The sequence below is a fragment of the Anopheles coluzzii genome, chromosome X (assembly GCF_943734685.1).
Source record: "Anopheles coluzzii chromosome X, AcolN3, whole genome shotgun sequence".
NCBI lineage: Eukaryota > Metazoa > Arthropoda > Insecta > Diptera > Culicidae > Anopheles > Anopheles coluzzii.
The window spans coordinates 26,493,543-26,507,934 of NC_064669.1; the positions used below are offsets into that span (position 1 = coordinate 26,493,543).

The 14,392-nt window shown below is 41.7% G+C and overlaps 1 protein-coding gene across 2 annotated transcripts in view; it reads right to left on the bottom strand.

The window, feature by feature from the left end:
• LOC120960959 (glutamate receptor ionotropic, NMDA 2B) overlaps nt 1-11,356 on the bottom strand; it is a 155,082-nt gene extending 143,726 nt beyond the window's left edge. The window contains exon 1 of one of the 2 annotated variants that reach the window (XM_040384462.2): nt 11,062-11,356. In XM_040384462.2, the coding sequence (XP_040240396.1) occupies nt 11,062-11,167 (106 nt within the window). In that variant the 5' untranslated portion in view covers nt 11,168-11,356. The remainder of the gene's footprint in view (nt 1-11,061) is intronic. The other variant, XM_040384460.2, reaches the window with a different exon arrangement.
• Between the last annotated feature and the right edge of the window lie 3,036 nt (nt 11,357-14,392).

The following is a 14,392-nucleotide window of genomic DNA, read 5'->3' on the forward strand; positions in this document are numbered from 1 at the left end:
TTGCTCGGTATGCAGTATTCTTACGTTCGGTCACTAGTCTGCATTCATCGTCGAACCAGCCAGATTTGGTGTTGCCACGACGTGGTGGGAGTATATTTCTTGCACAGTTTATTATTTTTGTTTTTAGAGCGTTCCACCTCTCGCTCGTAGTTTCATATCTGATTTCTGGTAGTAGAGACTCGTCTAAAGCGGCTTTGAATTCCTGTTGGACAGTAATGTCCCTTAGAGAGTCCGTGTTGAGCCGAGGCTGCGTGTTTTCTCCGCCCCCATTGGCGCGGGGGCGGGCGATTCTACAACGTATCACTAAGCCAACCAAGTAGTGATCGGAATCGATATTGGCTCCTCGATAAGTTCTGACGTTTAACAGGCTCGACTGTCGTCGGCGGCTTATTAACACGTGGTCGATCTGGTTGAAGGATTCGCCATCCGGGTGCGCCCACGTCATTTTGTGGATGTCCCTCCGCGCAAATTTGGTACTTCCTACAACCAGATTGTTCGCTGCGGCGAACTGGACCAATCTACTACCAAGTGTTTTTCTAGAGTAATTAATAAATACATTATGAAGCGGTAATCCTTGCATGTGCACTGCTTACGAGAGTTCATACATAAACGTTTGGATCAGTAAAATGAGTCTGGCAATATATGTAGGATGCGGGATCATTTAACCAGCTAGCAGAACCGACTACTGCTTGTAATCATATGCACATGGTTAATAAAACACCACTCGCCCGCGCCACGTATATTCTAAGTCTATCGCGATAATAAGATACCAAAAAATCACGACAAACTGATTGACCAGGAGTTGGTTACCAAAATATCACCAATCAGATCAGACGTCACAACGACCATGTGCGTCTTACCTCTGATCATCGCACATGTGTACGTGAACCGAAATGAATTTCATTTCAATCACGAATGCTCGTGATAGCACCAGTGACATTTCTAAATTGATCACAGACAAACAAAGTCACGTCAAAGTGACCGACCCAGAGGTGGTTGCTGCAATGTCACCAATCTGGTCACACGTCACAACGACTATGTTCATCTTGCGTCTGATCATCGCACTTGTGTACGTGAGCTGATTTGAGGTTCGTTTCAGTCATGAGCGTTGGTGACTGAAACAGTGATATTTTACAGTGCTGCTCCTGGTCCAGAAAATTTCATAACAGTGATTGACTAAAAGTTTATTCCCAAATTGTCACCAATCATATCACTCGTTACAACCACTTGAGAATTTCACCTGTGATAATCGCAATTGAGTACGTGACGCTGACAAGGTTTTTGATTCACTCAGTTTTTTTTTGTGATATTGATGGTGACATTTTGCAGCACTGGCCACAACAGCTCGCGAGTATTGACCACACGCGAGAAAGAGAAAGCGCTATGGTGGGAAAAAGCACGGACGACGGCTGACAGCGATTGGCCGTCTGACGCACCAACACATCCAAACCTTTGACAGCGTGCTCACGCGAGGGGTATGAGGCGGAGCCAGGGACGGGTAGCTCGACGAGCTGCTTGACAAATTTGCCGTTGGAGGGAAAAAGATGGCATAATAAAATTCTCCGAACGGCATGATTTCTTCCGGCGCTTTGCGCAGCGGGTACTATGCTTTAGTTCCTTCTGATTCGTATGTGTTTTCCTATTTGAATTCATATTCGAAATATTAATGTTAACCCAAAATCCAACACAGTGTAAAGCGGTTTTGCTAAGAAATCCATTCGATTTCATCGATATTAATAGAAATATTTTCATCTGTGTTTAAAAAATCCAAAAAAAGCTCTTTAAAAAAATAAAATAGTGGAATATGGAGCAAAAATGCCTCACATTTAAGGAAAAATGCTTGCTTTTGTAAATGTTTTATAAATATTTGAATAAACAAGTTGTACGCAGTGTGAAATAATTGGGTGGTGTGCAACAACTGACTAATTACCCTAAGTCATGTTTTTTTTTAACATCTAAACAAGATTTTGCACATAGGAGTATAGAAACTTACTTAATATTTTAAACTGGACTCCGTTTTCTCTCTCACTTAAAGAGTTCTAACCTCACTTAAATTGTACATAAATCTCGTAGATAATGAAGAATAAATTTGAAAATAAGACAAATAAATTATTTCATTATTTTTATTCTCAAATGTTTTTATTCTCAAATCCATACATAATTAATTATACAATAAGATCACGCAATAACATGAAATAACATACTTCAATGTATGTTTTAGTGTTAAATAAGAACTCACTCAAAATATATTTTGAAAGCATATTTAGCCTAAAATATGTGCAAGATAAATTATATCAAAAAAATGAATAAATGTAGACAAAGTTTGAATCCTAGGGACCTTACGTCAAGTGACGAATTGTCAAAATGCTCAAGATTCTATCACCTGATATTTTAAATCCACCTTGGACTGACAGTTTGACGTTTAACGTAAAAGTCGCTTTCGCATATCGCTCAGTATATTTTCTTGAAAATCGCGCTGTTTATCACACTATTTTTCGGTTTCTGTATAATCACAGTATTTTAGAACACCGTTCGTATATCGTGCATTAGTGCGTTTATCTCTGTGACCCAAAAACTCGCGCATATTTCGCATTTCGGTTCACGCGTCCTGACCGCCATCGCTCTTGTTGCTGCAACGACAACCTGCACCGTTTCCCGTAGAATGGCCCGTATTTGCAACGCCTGCACTATGGAAATTGCGGAGGCATCTATCAGCTGCTGCCTGTGCGACTCTCCATTTCATCAGCGCTGCACTTCGGTTCCCGCTGATCTGTTCCTGCGCATTTCGGAATATAAACAATTACACTGGTGCTGTATTGGCTGCAACAACGTCTTCATGAATCCGCGCACCAAGTTCGTAAAAGACGCAGCCATGCAATATGGATTCCAGGCGGCAATAACGACAGTAGCCGAAAGCATCAAGACCGTTATGGAGCCATTGACTAACGAAATTAAAACTGGGTTTGCACGGATGAGCCAACTTGACCTAAAAACTCCACGTAGCAGTCACCCTCCCGCAAAAATTCGTCGCATGAATCCATCCAAACGTTTGTTTTCCGATGTCACGCATTGTTTACATTCGGTGCTACGAACAATGAAAGAAATAGCCAAAACAACAATACGAAGCGAATTGACGATGTTCAACGCAAAACTCATGCACCACCTGTGATAACTGGCACAAAAAAGGATAAAGCAGCTTTTCCTATCAAAATAGTTCCCGCTCATTCCGCGGTGCAAAAATGCGCGTTGTATATTTCCCGGCTCTCTCCCGATACAACCAGTGACCAAATTGTACAAATGGTCAAACAAGCTTTATCCATTGACGATGCTACAGCATACTGTCTTATTCGCCAGGGTACAAATACGGCTACACTCTCATTCCTGTCGTTTAAAGTGTTAGTGCCTTTATCACTACGTGACAAGGCTCTTTCCCCTGACACCTGGCCTCTTGGCCTATCAGTACGTGAATTCATTGACTACCGAACTCAACAGCCGAGTGCAAATTTTCGCCAATGGGTCAATTACAACCGCCAATGGGTCTCTCCACCCCTACAACTTTGCCTACGGTGCTAAATATTCGCTCACCGCCACTGCTGGATCACACAATTTTATCGGCACACACTCCACGCACATCACCAACACCGCAAACCCACTAATATTCACCGGTATTCACTCCACGCACATCGCGCACACTTACAACCACACAAATCATCCTGACACGTCTCAAGAAACGAAGAACACCGGCGCTGAAACAACGTTAGTAAATAATAATTGCACTTACCAGACGATTGTTTTTCCTACAACAAACAATATTTTTTCCACTGAGGCAGTGCTTGACGAAAGGCGCACGCAACTTAATGATCGTGAAATCAAAACAAACCATCGCCAAAGAACGGACACTACACTCACACAATCGCACGGCTATCATGTCAATCCTACAGGGGTCGCCTGCCGTAATAATACTGACGAATTTTTGTTCCTGTACTAAAACGTTAGAGGATTGAAATCTAAATGCAATCAAGTATTTGACTATGTTTCTACAACCCACTATGACGTTATTATCCTGACTGAAACATGGTTGGATTCAACGATTGATTCCTCGGAATTGTTCCCAGATAATTATACAGTGTATAGAACAGACCGCAGCAGCAAAAATAGTAAAAAATCAACCGGTGGCGGGGTTCTTATTGCCGTTGCTTCACACCTACGTACAATACTTTGTCCTACACAGTAGTGATGGGTAAATACAATTTTTTTCCGGAGTCGGATTGATCCAACTCCGGCACCCCTCGGAGTCGGACTCGGAGTTGCTCCGGACTGTTTAGCGGGGGGGGGGGGGGGGGTGCGTTCGCGAAAACCCTCGGACTTATCGACTCCGAGTCCGGAGCAGTCCGGATCAGTCCGGATCAGTCCGGATCAGTCCGGATCAGTCCGGATCAGTCCGGATCAGTCCGGATCAGTCCGGATCAGTCCGGATCAGTCCGGATCAGTCCGGATCAGTCCGGATTACTCCGGATCACTCCGGATCACTCCGGATCACTCCGGATCACTCCGGATCACTCCGGATCACTCCGGAATTATCGTTTAGACAATTCTTGATGAGTTCATTGACTTTCAAGTCGTACATCGAATATACGAAAACTGATCCGGAGTGATCCGGAGTGATCCGGAGTGATCCGGAGTGATCCGGAGTGATCCGGAGTGATCCGGAGTGATCCGGAGTGATCCGGAGTGATCCGGAGTGATCCGGAGTGATCCGGAGTGATCCGGAGTGATCCGGACTGATCCGGACTGATCCGGACTGATCCGGAGTGATCCGGAGTGATCCGGACTGATCCGGACTGATCCGGAGTCGAATTCAGTTATGATCCGGAGCCGGAGTCATATTATGCGCACCGGAGTCGGAGTTGATCCATGACTCCGCTCCGGATTACCCATCACTACTACACAGGATACCGTTGAGCAACTCTGGGTAAGAGTTTATGGTAATAAACGTACTTTTATCACGGGTGTAGTGTACATTCCTCCAGATTTAGTAAACAACACTACTACCATGCAAACTATCTGCTCCACCATAGATAATATTGCTTGTGCAACCACCGATACGTTTCTCCTATTCGGGGACTCTAACTTCCCCAATCTTTCCTGGAACACCGATGATTCTAACGTTCCTGCACTGCGAATCAATTACGAGAATTCACGAATTACGGACAACTGCCGCTCTTTGCTTGACTGCATCTATAGTAATGGGCTTTCACAGACCAACTTTATACCTAATGCATCGAATAACATTCTCGATCTCATAATTGTCTCTGACGAGATCCTACATTATTGTGCCCCACCGGTGGTGTCACCCTTCCCTATGGTTGCCGTTGATGATCCTCCTGTTGAACTACACTTAACTGGTGCTGGCAATACAGCTCGTTCCTGGCGTTCTACCGCACCAATCCGTGAGTCCGGATGTAATCCGGATGTTAACTCAGCATTGGAACTATTTAAAACAACACTACTGGCGCTTATATCGGATTGCTGTCCTCTAATGTCCTTGCGTCGCAGTCCACCATGGTCTGATGCACGTTTACGCCGTCTAAAGCAAAACAAAGCGTCATGCTTTCGCTTTTACAGTACAAATGGTACACAACACTCCAAATTAAGGTTCATTGCTGCCCATATGTATATAGAAGCTATAACAGACAACTTCATACTCGTTATCTCATTCGAGTGAAATTCTCGCTCATCAGACACCCAACACGATTCTGGAAATATGTTGAATCAAAACGCGGTAACAGCTCGCTCCCCGATGTTCTCACATATAACAACGTCTCCACAAGCAGTAAGGAAGGCATGTGCAATTTATTTGCTGTTTCAAGGACTGCTTTACTACGGATGATGCAAGCTTATCATTAGAAGCAGCTTTAAATAATGTGCCCTGTGATGTTGTTGACATTGATGTACGCGATATTATTATCTCAGTAGATACTGTACTACGTGCTCTGCAGCAGGTCAAAACCTCATACAACCCTGGACCCGATGGTGTTCCTACGGCAATCCTTGCCAAATGCCCCGAATTTTTAGCAAAGCCTCTGTCTCAAATCTACCAACTCGCTTTTGCACAAAGTACTGTACCCACGGCCTGGAAATCCTCTGTGATGTTTCCGGTGTACAAAAAAGGGAATAAAAACTCTGCTGAGAACTACCGCGGTATAACCACCTTGCCTTCTTGTGCCAAGGTGTTTGAGATCGTCATACAAAACTCGCTAATGTATCACTGTCGTTCTTATATTTCTACACGCCAGCATGGTTTCTTTCCTCGACGCAGTGTTACCACAAACCTGGTGGAATTCGTCTCCAACTGCCACGCAGCCTTTACTTCCGGAGCTCAGATGGATGCAGTATACACTGATCTTAAGGCTGCGTTTGATCGTGTGAACCATCGCTTGCTGTTGGCTAAGCTCGCCCGGATCGGTCTCTCTACTCCGCTGGTGAATTGGTTCAGGTCCTATATCTCTGAACGTAGCTACTACGTACAAATCGATGGTGTCTCCTCTAACGTTTTCGAGAGTTCATCTGGCGTCCCTCAGAGCAGCAACTTGGGACCACTGCTGTTCTCGCTTTTTATTAACGACGTCACACTGGCCCTTACGGAAGCAGATTGTCTGCTTTATGCGGATGATGTTAGGCTGTTTCGTATCGTACGTAACACTTCCGACTCTCTTTCTCTGAAAAGATCGATTGATGTTTTCTCTGACTGGTGTATCAATAACGACCTGCTAATTTCTGTTGATAAGTGTACGTCAATGTCTTTCTTTAGAATAGCTAGTCCGATAAGGTATATCTATAGCATATCAGGGACACAACTACCGCGGTGCAATACGGTCAGGGATTTAGGAGTCACCCTGGATCGCAAACTAGATTTCCGACAACATTACTGTGATATTTTAGACAAAGCTAACAAAATGCTAGGATTTATTCGTCGACATTCGAGAGAACTCAATGACCCACACTGCCTGTTAACTCTGTATAAGTCCTATGTTCGTTCCATCCTCGAGTTTAGTTCTACAGTTTGGTGTCCATTCTCTAGTGTTTGGTCCAATAGAATAGAAGCTGTCCAAAAGAGAGTTACTCGTATTGTCCTACACTTCACTCCGTGGCGGAATGTAACCCCTCGTCCATCGTATCATACTCGTTGTTTGTTGTTTGGTCTGGATACACTTGCTAGGAGACGTGATAATGCCCAATGTACGTTTTTGTCCAAACTTATTGTCGGTGAGATAGATTCGCCAGAACTACTGGCTAGAGTCAACATAAATGTCCCTCCTAGAGTGTTCCGTAACTACAGACTAATAAGAACTGACCTTACAAGACGTGCGTACAGCGAGAACGACCCAATGACTGCGATGGCCCGTAAGTTTAATCAGCGTTACATTTTATTTGACTGGCACCTACCTACTAGATTCTGTTGATCCGTCTTGTCATTGTACACTGCGTTAGTTATTTAAGTTTTAGTTTTAATTCAGTGATAAGGCCGCTTGTTTGGCCAATCACTTCATACAATAAACAATACAATACAATACAATACAACAACAACTGTTGGCGATGACACACCTATTGCACGCAAAAAAACACACAACAAATTTTTTTCCTATCTTTTTGTCCACCGGTGTATGTAACATTTTGAAAATGTTTTGTTATCTATTTCCAAAACAAAAAAAAGTTTTGATCAGTTTTGAAAATTTATATAAAAATATAAAATCATAAAATAAATCGGAATATGTATAATATTAAAGTTATATAAATATATTATTTATATATCACCAACTTTTAAAATAACCAACTCTGATGGCCTGTTGTTTTTCATTGAAGTTCAACAAAGTATTCCGTACCAATTTTGAGAAAATTTAACAACAAACATTATTGAAATATGCGAAAGAAATGAAGTTGCAAGCAGGAACAAAACTTTCATTACAAATAGCATCGGACCATACTCCAAATAGTAGAAGTTTTCTGCTCCTGTAACAACCCACACTAGCTTTACCGGGAGTTTAACTAGAACGGTCTACATTAGTTGTTGCGTACGACCTCATTGTGAAGTAAAAGCATATATGCGGATGTAGCGAACACTTCAGTAACACACTTCAAGTTAAAACACTTCAAGTTAAAACAAAGTTCAAGCAAAACACCTCAACCTCAAGCAATAGCGCGCGCTTCAGAAACGCAACAAACATAAACAGGTAGTCAACCGTTCTCACGGTTCAAACGAGGAAGTAACTTACGCAATTCATAAAACATGTCACATGTCGCATTAAATATAAATAAAACTTGTTATCAAAATAGTCATAGTTACAGTTAGCTGACCTATATGCGGTCAGCAACTAAATAGCATATAAGAGATGAAAACCTAAATAAAGTAAGCGCATTCGAACACAAACCTCAGAATCGCTCGTTTCTAAATAGTCGGAGGCACTCTCCGGTCGACGAAGGAAAAATATACCCGACTCGGTTTGCTGTAAACAAATCATCCAGGTTCAATTTAAACCTGTTTCTCTCAGCGTTCTTTTCGATCCGGTCTGCAACGCACGATCACCTGCTCTCTTTCATACGATGGGCCGATTTGGTACGTACAAAGGAAGCAGGTAAAGTCTGAACCTGTTTCTCACAGCGTTCTTTTCGTTCCGGTAAAGAACGGCGTTCTTCTCTTTTGCTTCTTTCTGGTATGGACACACACACACACACACACACACACACACACACACACAAACACACACACACACACACACACACACACACACACACACACACACACACACACACACAAACACACACACACACACACACACACACACACACACACACACACACACACACACACACACACACACACACACACACACACACACACACACACACACACACACACACACACACACACACACACACACACACACACACACACACACACACACACACACACACACACACACACACACACACACACACACACACACACACACACACACACACACACACACACACACACACACACACACACACACACACACACACACACACACACACACACACACACACACACACACACACACACACACACACACACACACACACACACACACACACACACACACACACACACACACACACACACACACACACACACACACACACACACACACACACAAGGTGATAACAGCGCAAGCCATACTCTCTCAGTCAAAGAGATAACGGTTCAACACCTGAGTCGTGAAGCCAGAGAAGGATAGATATTTGTGATTGGTGGGAAGCTAATCGCCAAAATTTAAAGAGACAATCCTGCACTAGCGGTAAGCACAATGAATGAAATGTTTCTCTTCTGCCATATTGATGTTATCAGTATAGGTGCCGGTTTTGGTCTGCATTGTGGTAGTCAATGAATTGCTATGTGTTGGGTGCTAAGCTGCTTCGTTGCGCATGCATCTCCAATGAACTCGTTTGAATTATTACCTGAGATCTTCATGGTGCAACTAAATATTTAGGATGCATGACACGTTTAGCCTTCCGCAATAATTTCTTTAACCCCGTTTATCGCCCCGTGAAACAGCGCTATTCTTATGGACAATTAAAGTGCACTACCGGACACTTACACACCGGTAGTTCACCGTATAGTATAATGTCAACCCTACAGAAACAACTTAGCAGTCTATGTATTTTATATAAACCAATGTTATTCGATGCTGTCTGCTTCTTTTAATGAATATGAATTCAATCAGAGTAGTGTAATTTAATCCATACGAAATTTAAAAGCCGATTATACTTGTAAGCTTTTTGATTTTGCATCAAAATTTCATATGCGTTGCAACAAATTTCTGATTTACTTATTTTTTTAGAAGTATAAAAAGGGAATAATGATTAATTTTATTAATAACAAAAACAACAAAATGCCTTAACCTTTTATAAAAAAAGGAACTGTATAGCGGGGTACTTAACTTAAGCGTTTTTATTTTAGTAGAAGAATAGTTTTACACATTCAGTAAATTATTATTTAGCTTTGTTTTAATTGAAACTATGTGATTACTGCACAAAAAATAAATAACAGCATATTCAATAAATACTTTCAAGTTAACCATATATAAAAGTGAGCCACTGAAAAAAGCGTAACCATGGCAGGTCATCTTGAACCTGCGTTCCGCGTTCCGTTCTTTTTCTTCAGATTGGCAGGTTCGTTCCATTCCTCAATTTTCGGAACTATTCCCATCACTAGTCTACATACCAGAGAAGGAAGGCTTCATAGTTGCCTCTAGTTTGCAGCCTCCAAGGCTAGTTATCTGGTTTCTCAGATCTCTCTCTCTCTCTACGTCAGCTGCTTCCGTTTCTTCGTCGATGAAGCGAATTTCTACTGTCTTCATTTACCCCAGAGACTTAACGTTGCCAGCTTCACCAATAGCTTGTTGTTGTTGTTGTTGTTGCTGTTGATTTGTGTGTGTATGTGTGTCTTTTACACATACAATATCAAAGCCAAATTTTCATGTAATTTCATAACCTATTACAAAAAGGTTATCACTTCGTATCTTCCCTTCGATTCTCATCTATAATATCTCATCTAAAGTCGATGAAAATGTCTATTACATGCATAATTACACGACAACTTAGCTTTGGTTTGGTTGGGTTCCGTTGTTTGGTCGGTCCGCATTAATAGCGTATTTCGTAGACAACCTGTGTATCTACATGTTCATTTTACATATCTATACCAATGTATTCGAACATCTTTGTGTTTCTTATAATTATAATTTTGATAAGATTATAAATGTTTTATTGACAATAGATTGTTACGCTGTAGGTGCATACAATTTCAAGTGACATGTTTTTATGCAAGCATATACTAGGATATATTTCGTTTTTGTTTACATTACCTTCATTTCAAATTTGTATTGCTTCATCCAAAAAATCATTCAACAATTTCTTAGTGATTTTGTTTAATTTAAAGTATGTAATCTACGAACTTTGTGGTCACCTGATGTCTCAACACTTTCCGAGATAATTTTTATATTTTTGGTACAACAAACTTACCTCTGCAAATTCTTAGCAAACACTTCTTGGTATATAAACATTGATTACCAATTGTTTTATTTGAAGCTTTATAGATTTTAATCGAAATTTTACGTTCACATATCATTCATGTTTTCTTTCGTAGCACGGAAGATAGATTTTGCGTAGTAGTTTACATGTGCGACCTATTATCAAAACGATTTCGAGCATGCGCACAAATAATTTGTTGAAGTGAATGGGAACAGCTCTTCCGAAAATGATTTTACGGCATGTAAGCGAAAGGCCACGGGAGTGACAAAATGCTGACAAATTTTTCAAAATGTGAGCTTTTGTCACTTTTTTGAGCTTTTGTCAAAATTTTGTGACCTGGAGCAGCCAAGAAAAAAAGTTGACAAAAGTTGACAAAATTTGACGTTCGTGAAAAACCGTAAACAAACAGCTACTTGGCGCAGTTGTGACCCATTGTTATGATAATAATGCTAAAATGCATGATTCTAATTGATTTATGTACCTAGTTAGTGCTTCTTAAACAAAATATCGATGATATTCAGATGTTGGAGCTTTTTTTCGCTCTTGTGTATGTTTTTGGTGCGGCCACGAGAAAAGCTCTTTTTTGCAGTTGACAAGCAATTTTGACAAAGTTGAAAATTTTTTCAACATTTTTTCAGCTCCGTGGCCACGCACTATGTGGTGTTAAATTAGTCTACTCATTTTTCTATTTAGAATAATTTTTATTGACATAATGTGAGAGATTATTTAAAGTTATTGCGAACATTTGATCTTCAGAAACAAATCGCTTACAGTTAAGCAGCAAAATTGAGCAAACTTGACTTTGCACCTAGAAATTTCGTAGTGACTGAAATTAACGTCAAAACACAAATAGAATAATCACATGCGGCTGAGCCGTACCCATTCCCTACACCAACACTACATTAGTGATGGGTAAATTCAACAAAAATCCGGAATCGCTTCCGAATGACTCCGCCAAAATTGGAAGCGGTTCCGGAAGGTAGGTGCAAAACTCCGACCTCGGAGCCGTCTGGAGTCGTTCGGAGCCGTTCGGAGCCGTCCGGAGCCGCTAGTCGGCAGCCGGAGCCGTAGGAGCCGTCCGGAGCCGTTGGAGCCGTCGGAGCCGTTGGAGCCGTTGGAGTCGTCGGAGCCGTCCGAAGCTGTCGGAACCGTCGGAGCCGTCCGGAGCCGTCGGAGCCGTCCGGAGCCGTCCGGAGCCATTAGTCGGCAGCCGGAGCCGTCCGGAGCCGTCGGAGCCGTTGGAGCCGTTGGAGCCGTTGGAGCCGTCCGGAGCCGTCGGAGCCGTCGGAGTAGTTGTAATAGTCGGAAGCATTCTGAAGCGCATTAATTTCCCGAAATTAGTGATAATTTTATTGTAAAAAACAGTAAAAAAGAGTCTTGGTATGAAGCTTTTTTGTGTGTGTTTTTTCAAAAATAAAGCCAAAAATAATTGTTTGCTCCGTATATATATAGGAAAAAAATGAATCAAATTAGGAGGTCAAGGAGCAATAGAACTATGACGGGAGGTGGGTTTGATAAAATACGAGACAACGAGGCAGACGAGTGTAATTATGGCAGTTTTGCACGGTTGTTTACATCGACTAACGTGTATGGTTTAGGCCGCACTTGTTTTTTACCGAATAACATGATGGCACATGGACAAGACAAAGAATATAACTATCAATCATCCGTCCATCTTTTATGAAAATAAAGATCAATAATAGTTTGATTCATAGTTTTTCCCTAAATATACGGAGTAAACAATTGTTTTTGACTTTATTGTTTAAAAAAATACAAAAAAAAACTTCAGAGCAATAAATGAAGAAGACTACTTTTTAATCGTAAGCTGATTTTTGAAATGAAATCATCGCTGATATCGGGAAATTAAAGCGCTTCCGAAGACTTCCGACTATAACAACGACTCCGACGGCTCGAACTGGCTCCGTCGGCTTCGACGGCACTGACGGCGCCAACGTCTCCAACCAGTTCCGTTGGCTTCAACGATTACGACTGTTCCGACCGGCTCCGGACGGCTCCGTCGGCTCCGTCGGCTCCGGACGGCTCCGGACGGCTCCGTCGGCTCCAACTGCTACGACGGCTCCAACCGGCTCCAGCTGCCAACTAGCGGCTCCGACGGCTCCGGACGGCTCCGGTCGGCTCCGACGGCTCCGGGCGGAATCGACAATTTGAATTTTTCGGAATCGGAGCCGGAGTAGCAATGCTCGGAAGCGATTCCGAGCCGTGGGTGCGATTCCGGTTACCCATCACTACACTACATATAGAGACTGCAGCTGAGAGCGTTTCTACATACACCGAGACTGCAGCTGAGAGATGGCTGTGAGAGAATTGACAATCGGTTTCTCATGCCGGTGTGTGTAGAAGCTCTGAAAAGCGCCGAGATGAGACTTTTAAAATGATGTTGAAAAAATCCATTTTAATCGCTAAAGTTTCTTTTACTTTTTAATAATATATCTGCGATTATTAGACGGCAAAAATGCAAACTATAATTGATCGATCGCTATAAACTGCCAATTCAATTTTTTCTCAGCTCCATCGTTCTTTGCATGCTGAGGAGATTTTTCTCACCGAAAATGCTGTCTGTCGCTGTCGAAGAATGCTGTCAGTTATTTTCTCAGCTGCATTCTCGGTGTATGTAGAAACGCTCTAGGCCGAAAATACACGGACCGGAATTTCGCGGCCACAGAATTCCGCCTGCTGTCAAACCCTTGTACAAACTGTCAACTTTTCTGAACTGTCATATACATACAATTTTCAGCATGCGAAATTCCGGTCCGTGTATTTTTGGCCTTAGGCCTGTGTCTGTGTTCCATCGGATGCGAACTTAATTTTTCATAATCGTTATATTATTAAAATCATCCAAATAATCGCAATATTATACGAAAAAGCGTTTGACAGCACGTGCGATAAAATCGCATGCGATGGAGCACCAAGGTGGATTTAAAAATATCAGGTGGTGGACTCTAGTGCATTTTGACAATTCGTCACTTGACGTAAGGTCCCCAGGATTCAAACTTTGTTTACATTTACTAAATTTGTTCATATAATTTATCTTCCCCATTTTTTCGATTAAACATTCTTTAAAAATATATTTTGGACTTCGCGAGTTCTCATTTAACATTAAAACATGGATTAAAGTGTGTTATTTTGTGTTATTCCGTGAATTTATTCTATTATTCTTTGTGTTTTCGACATTTTTGATGATAAAAATTAAGAAAACATTATTTTTTCAATTTTTACATTAATTCATCATTATCTACGAGCCGCATAGTCAATTTACGTGAGATTAGAACTCTTACTCACATGATTTTAAATTTCGTGCATA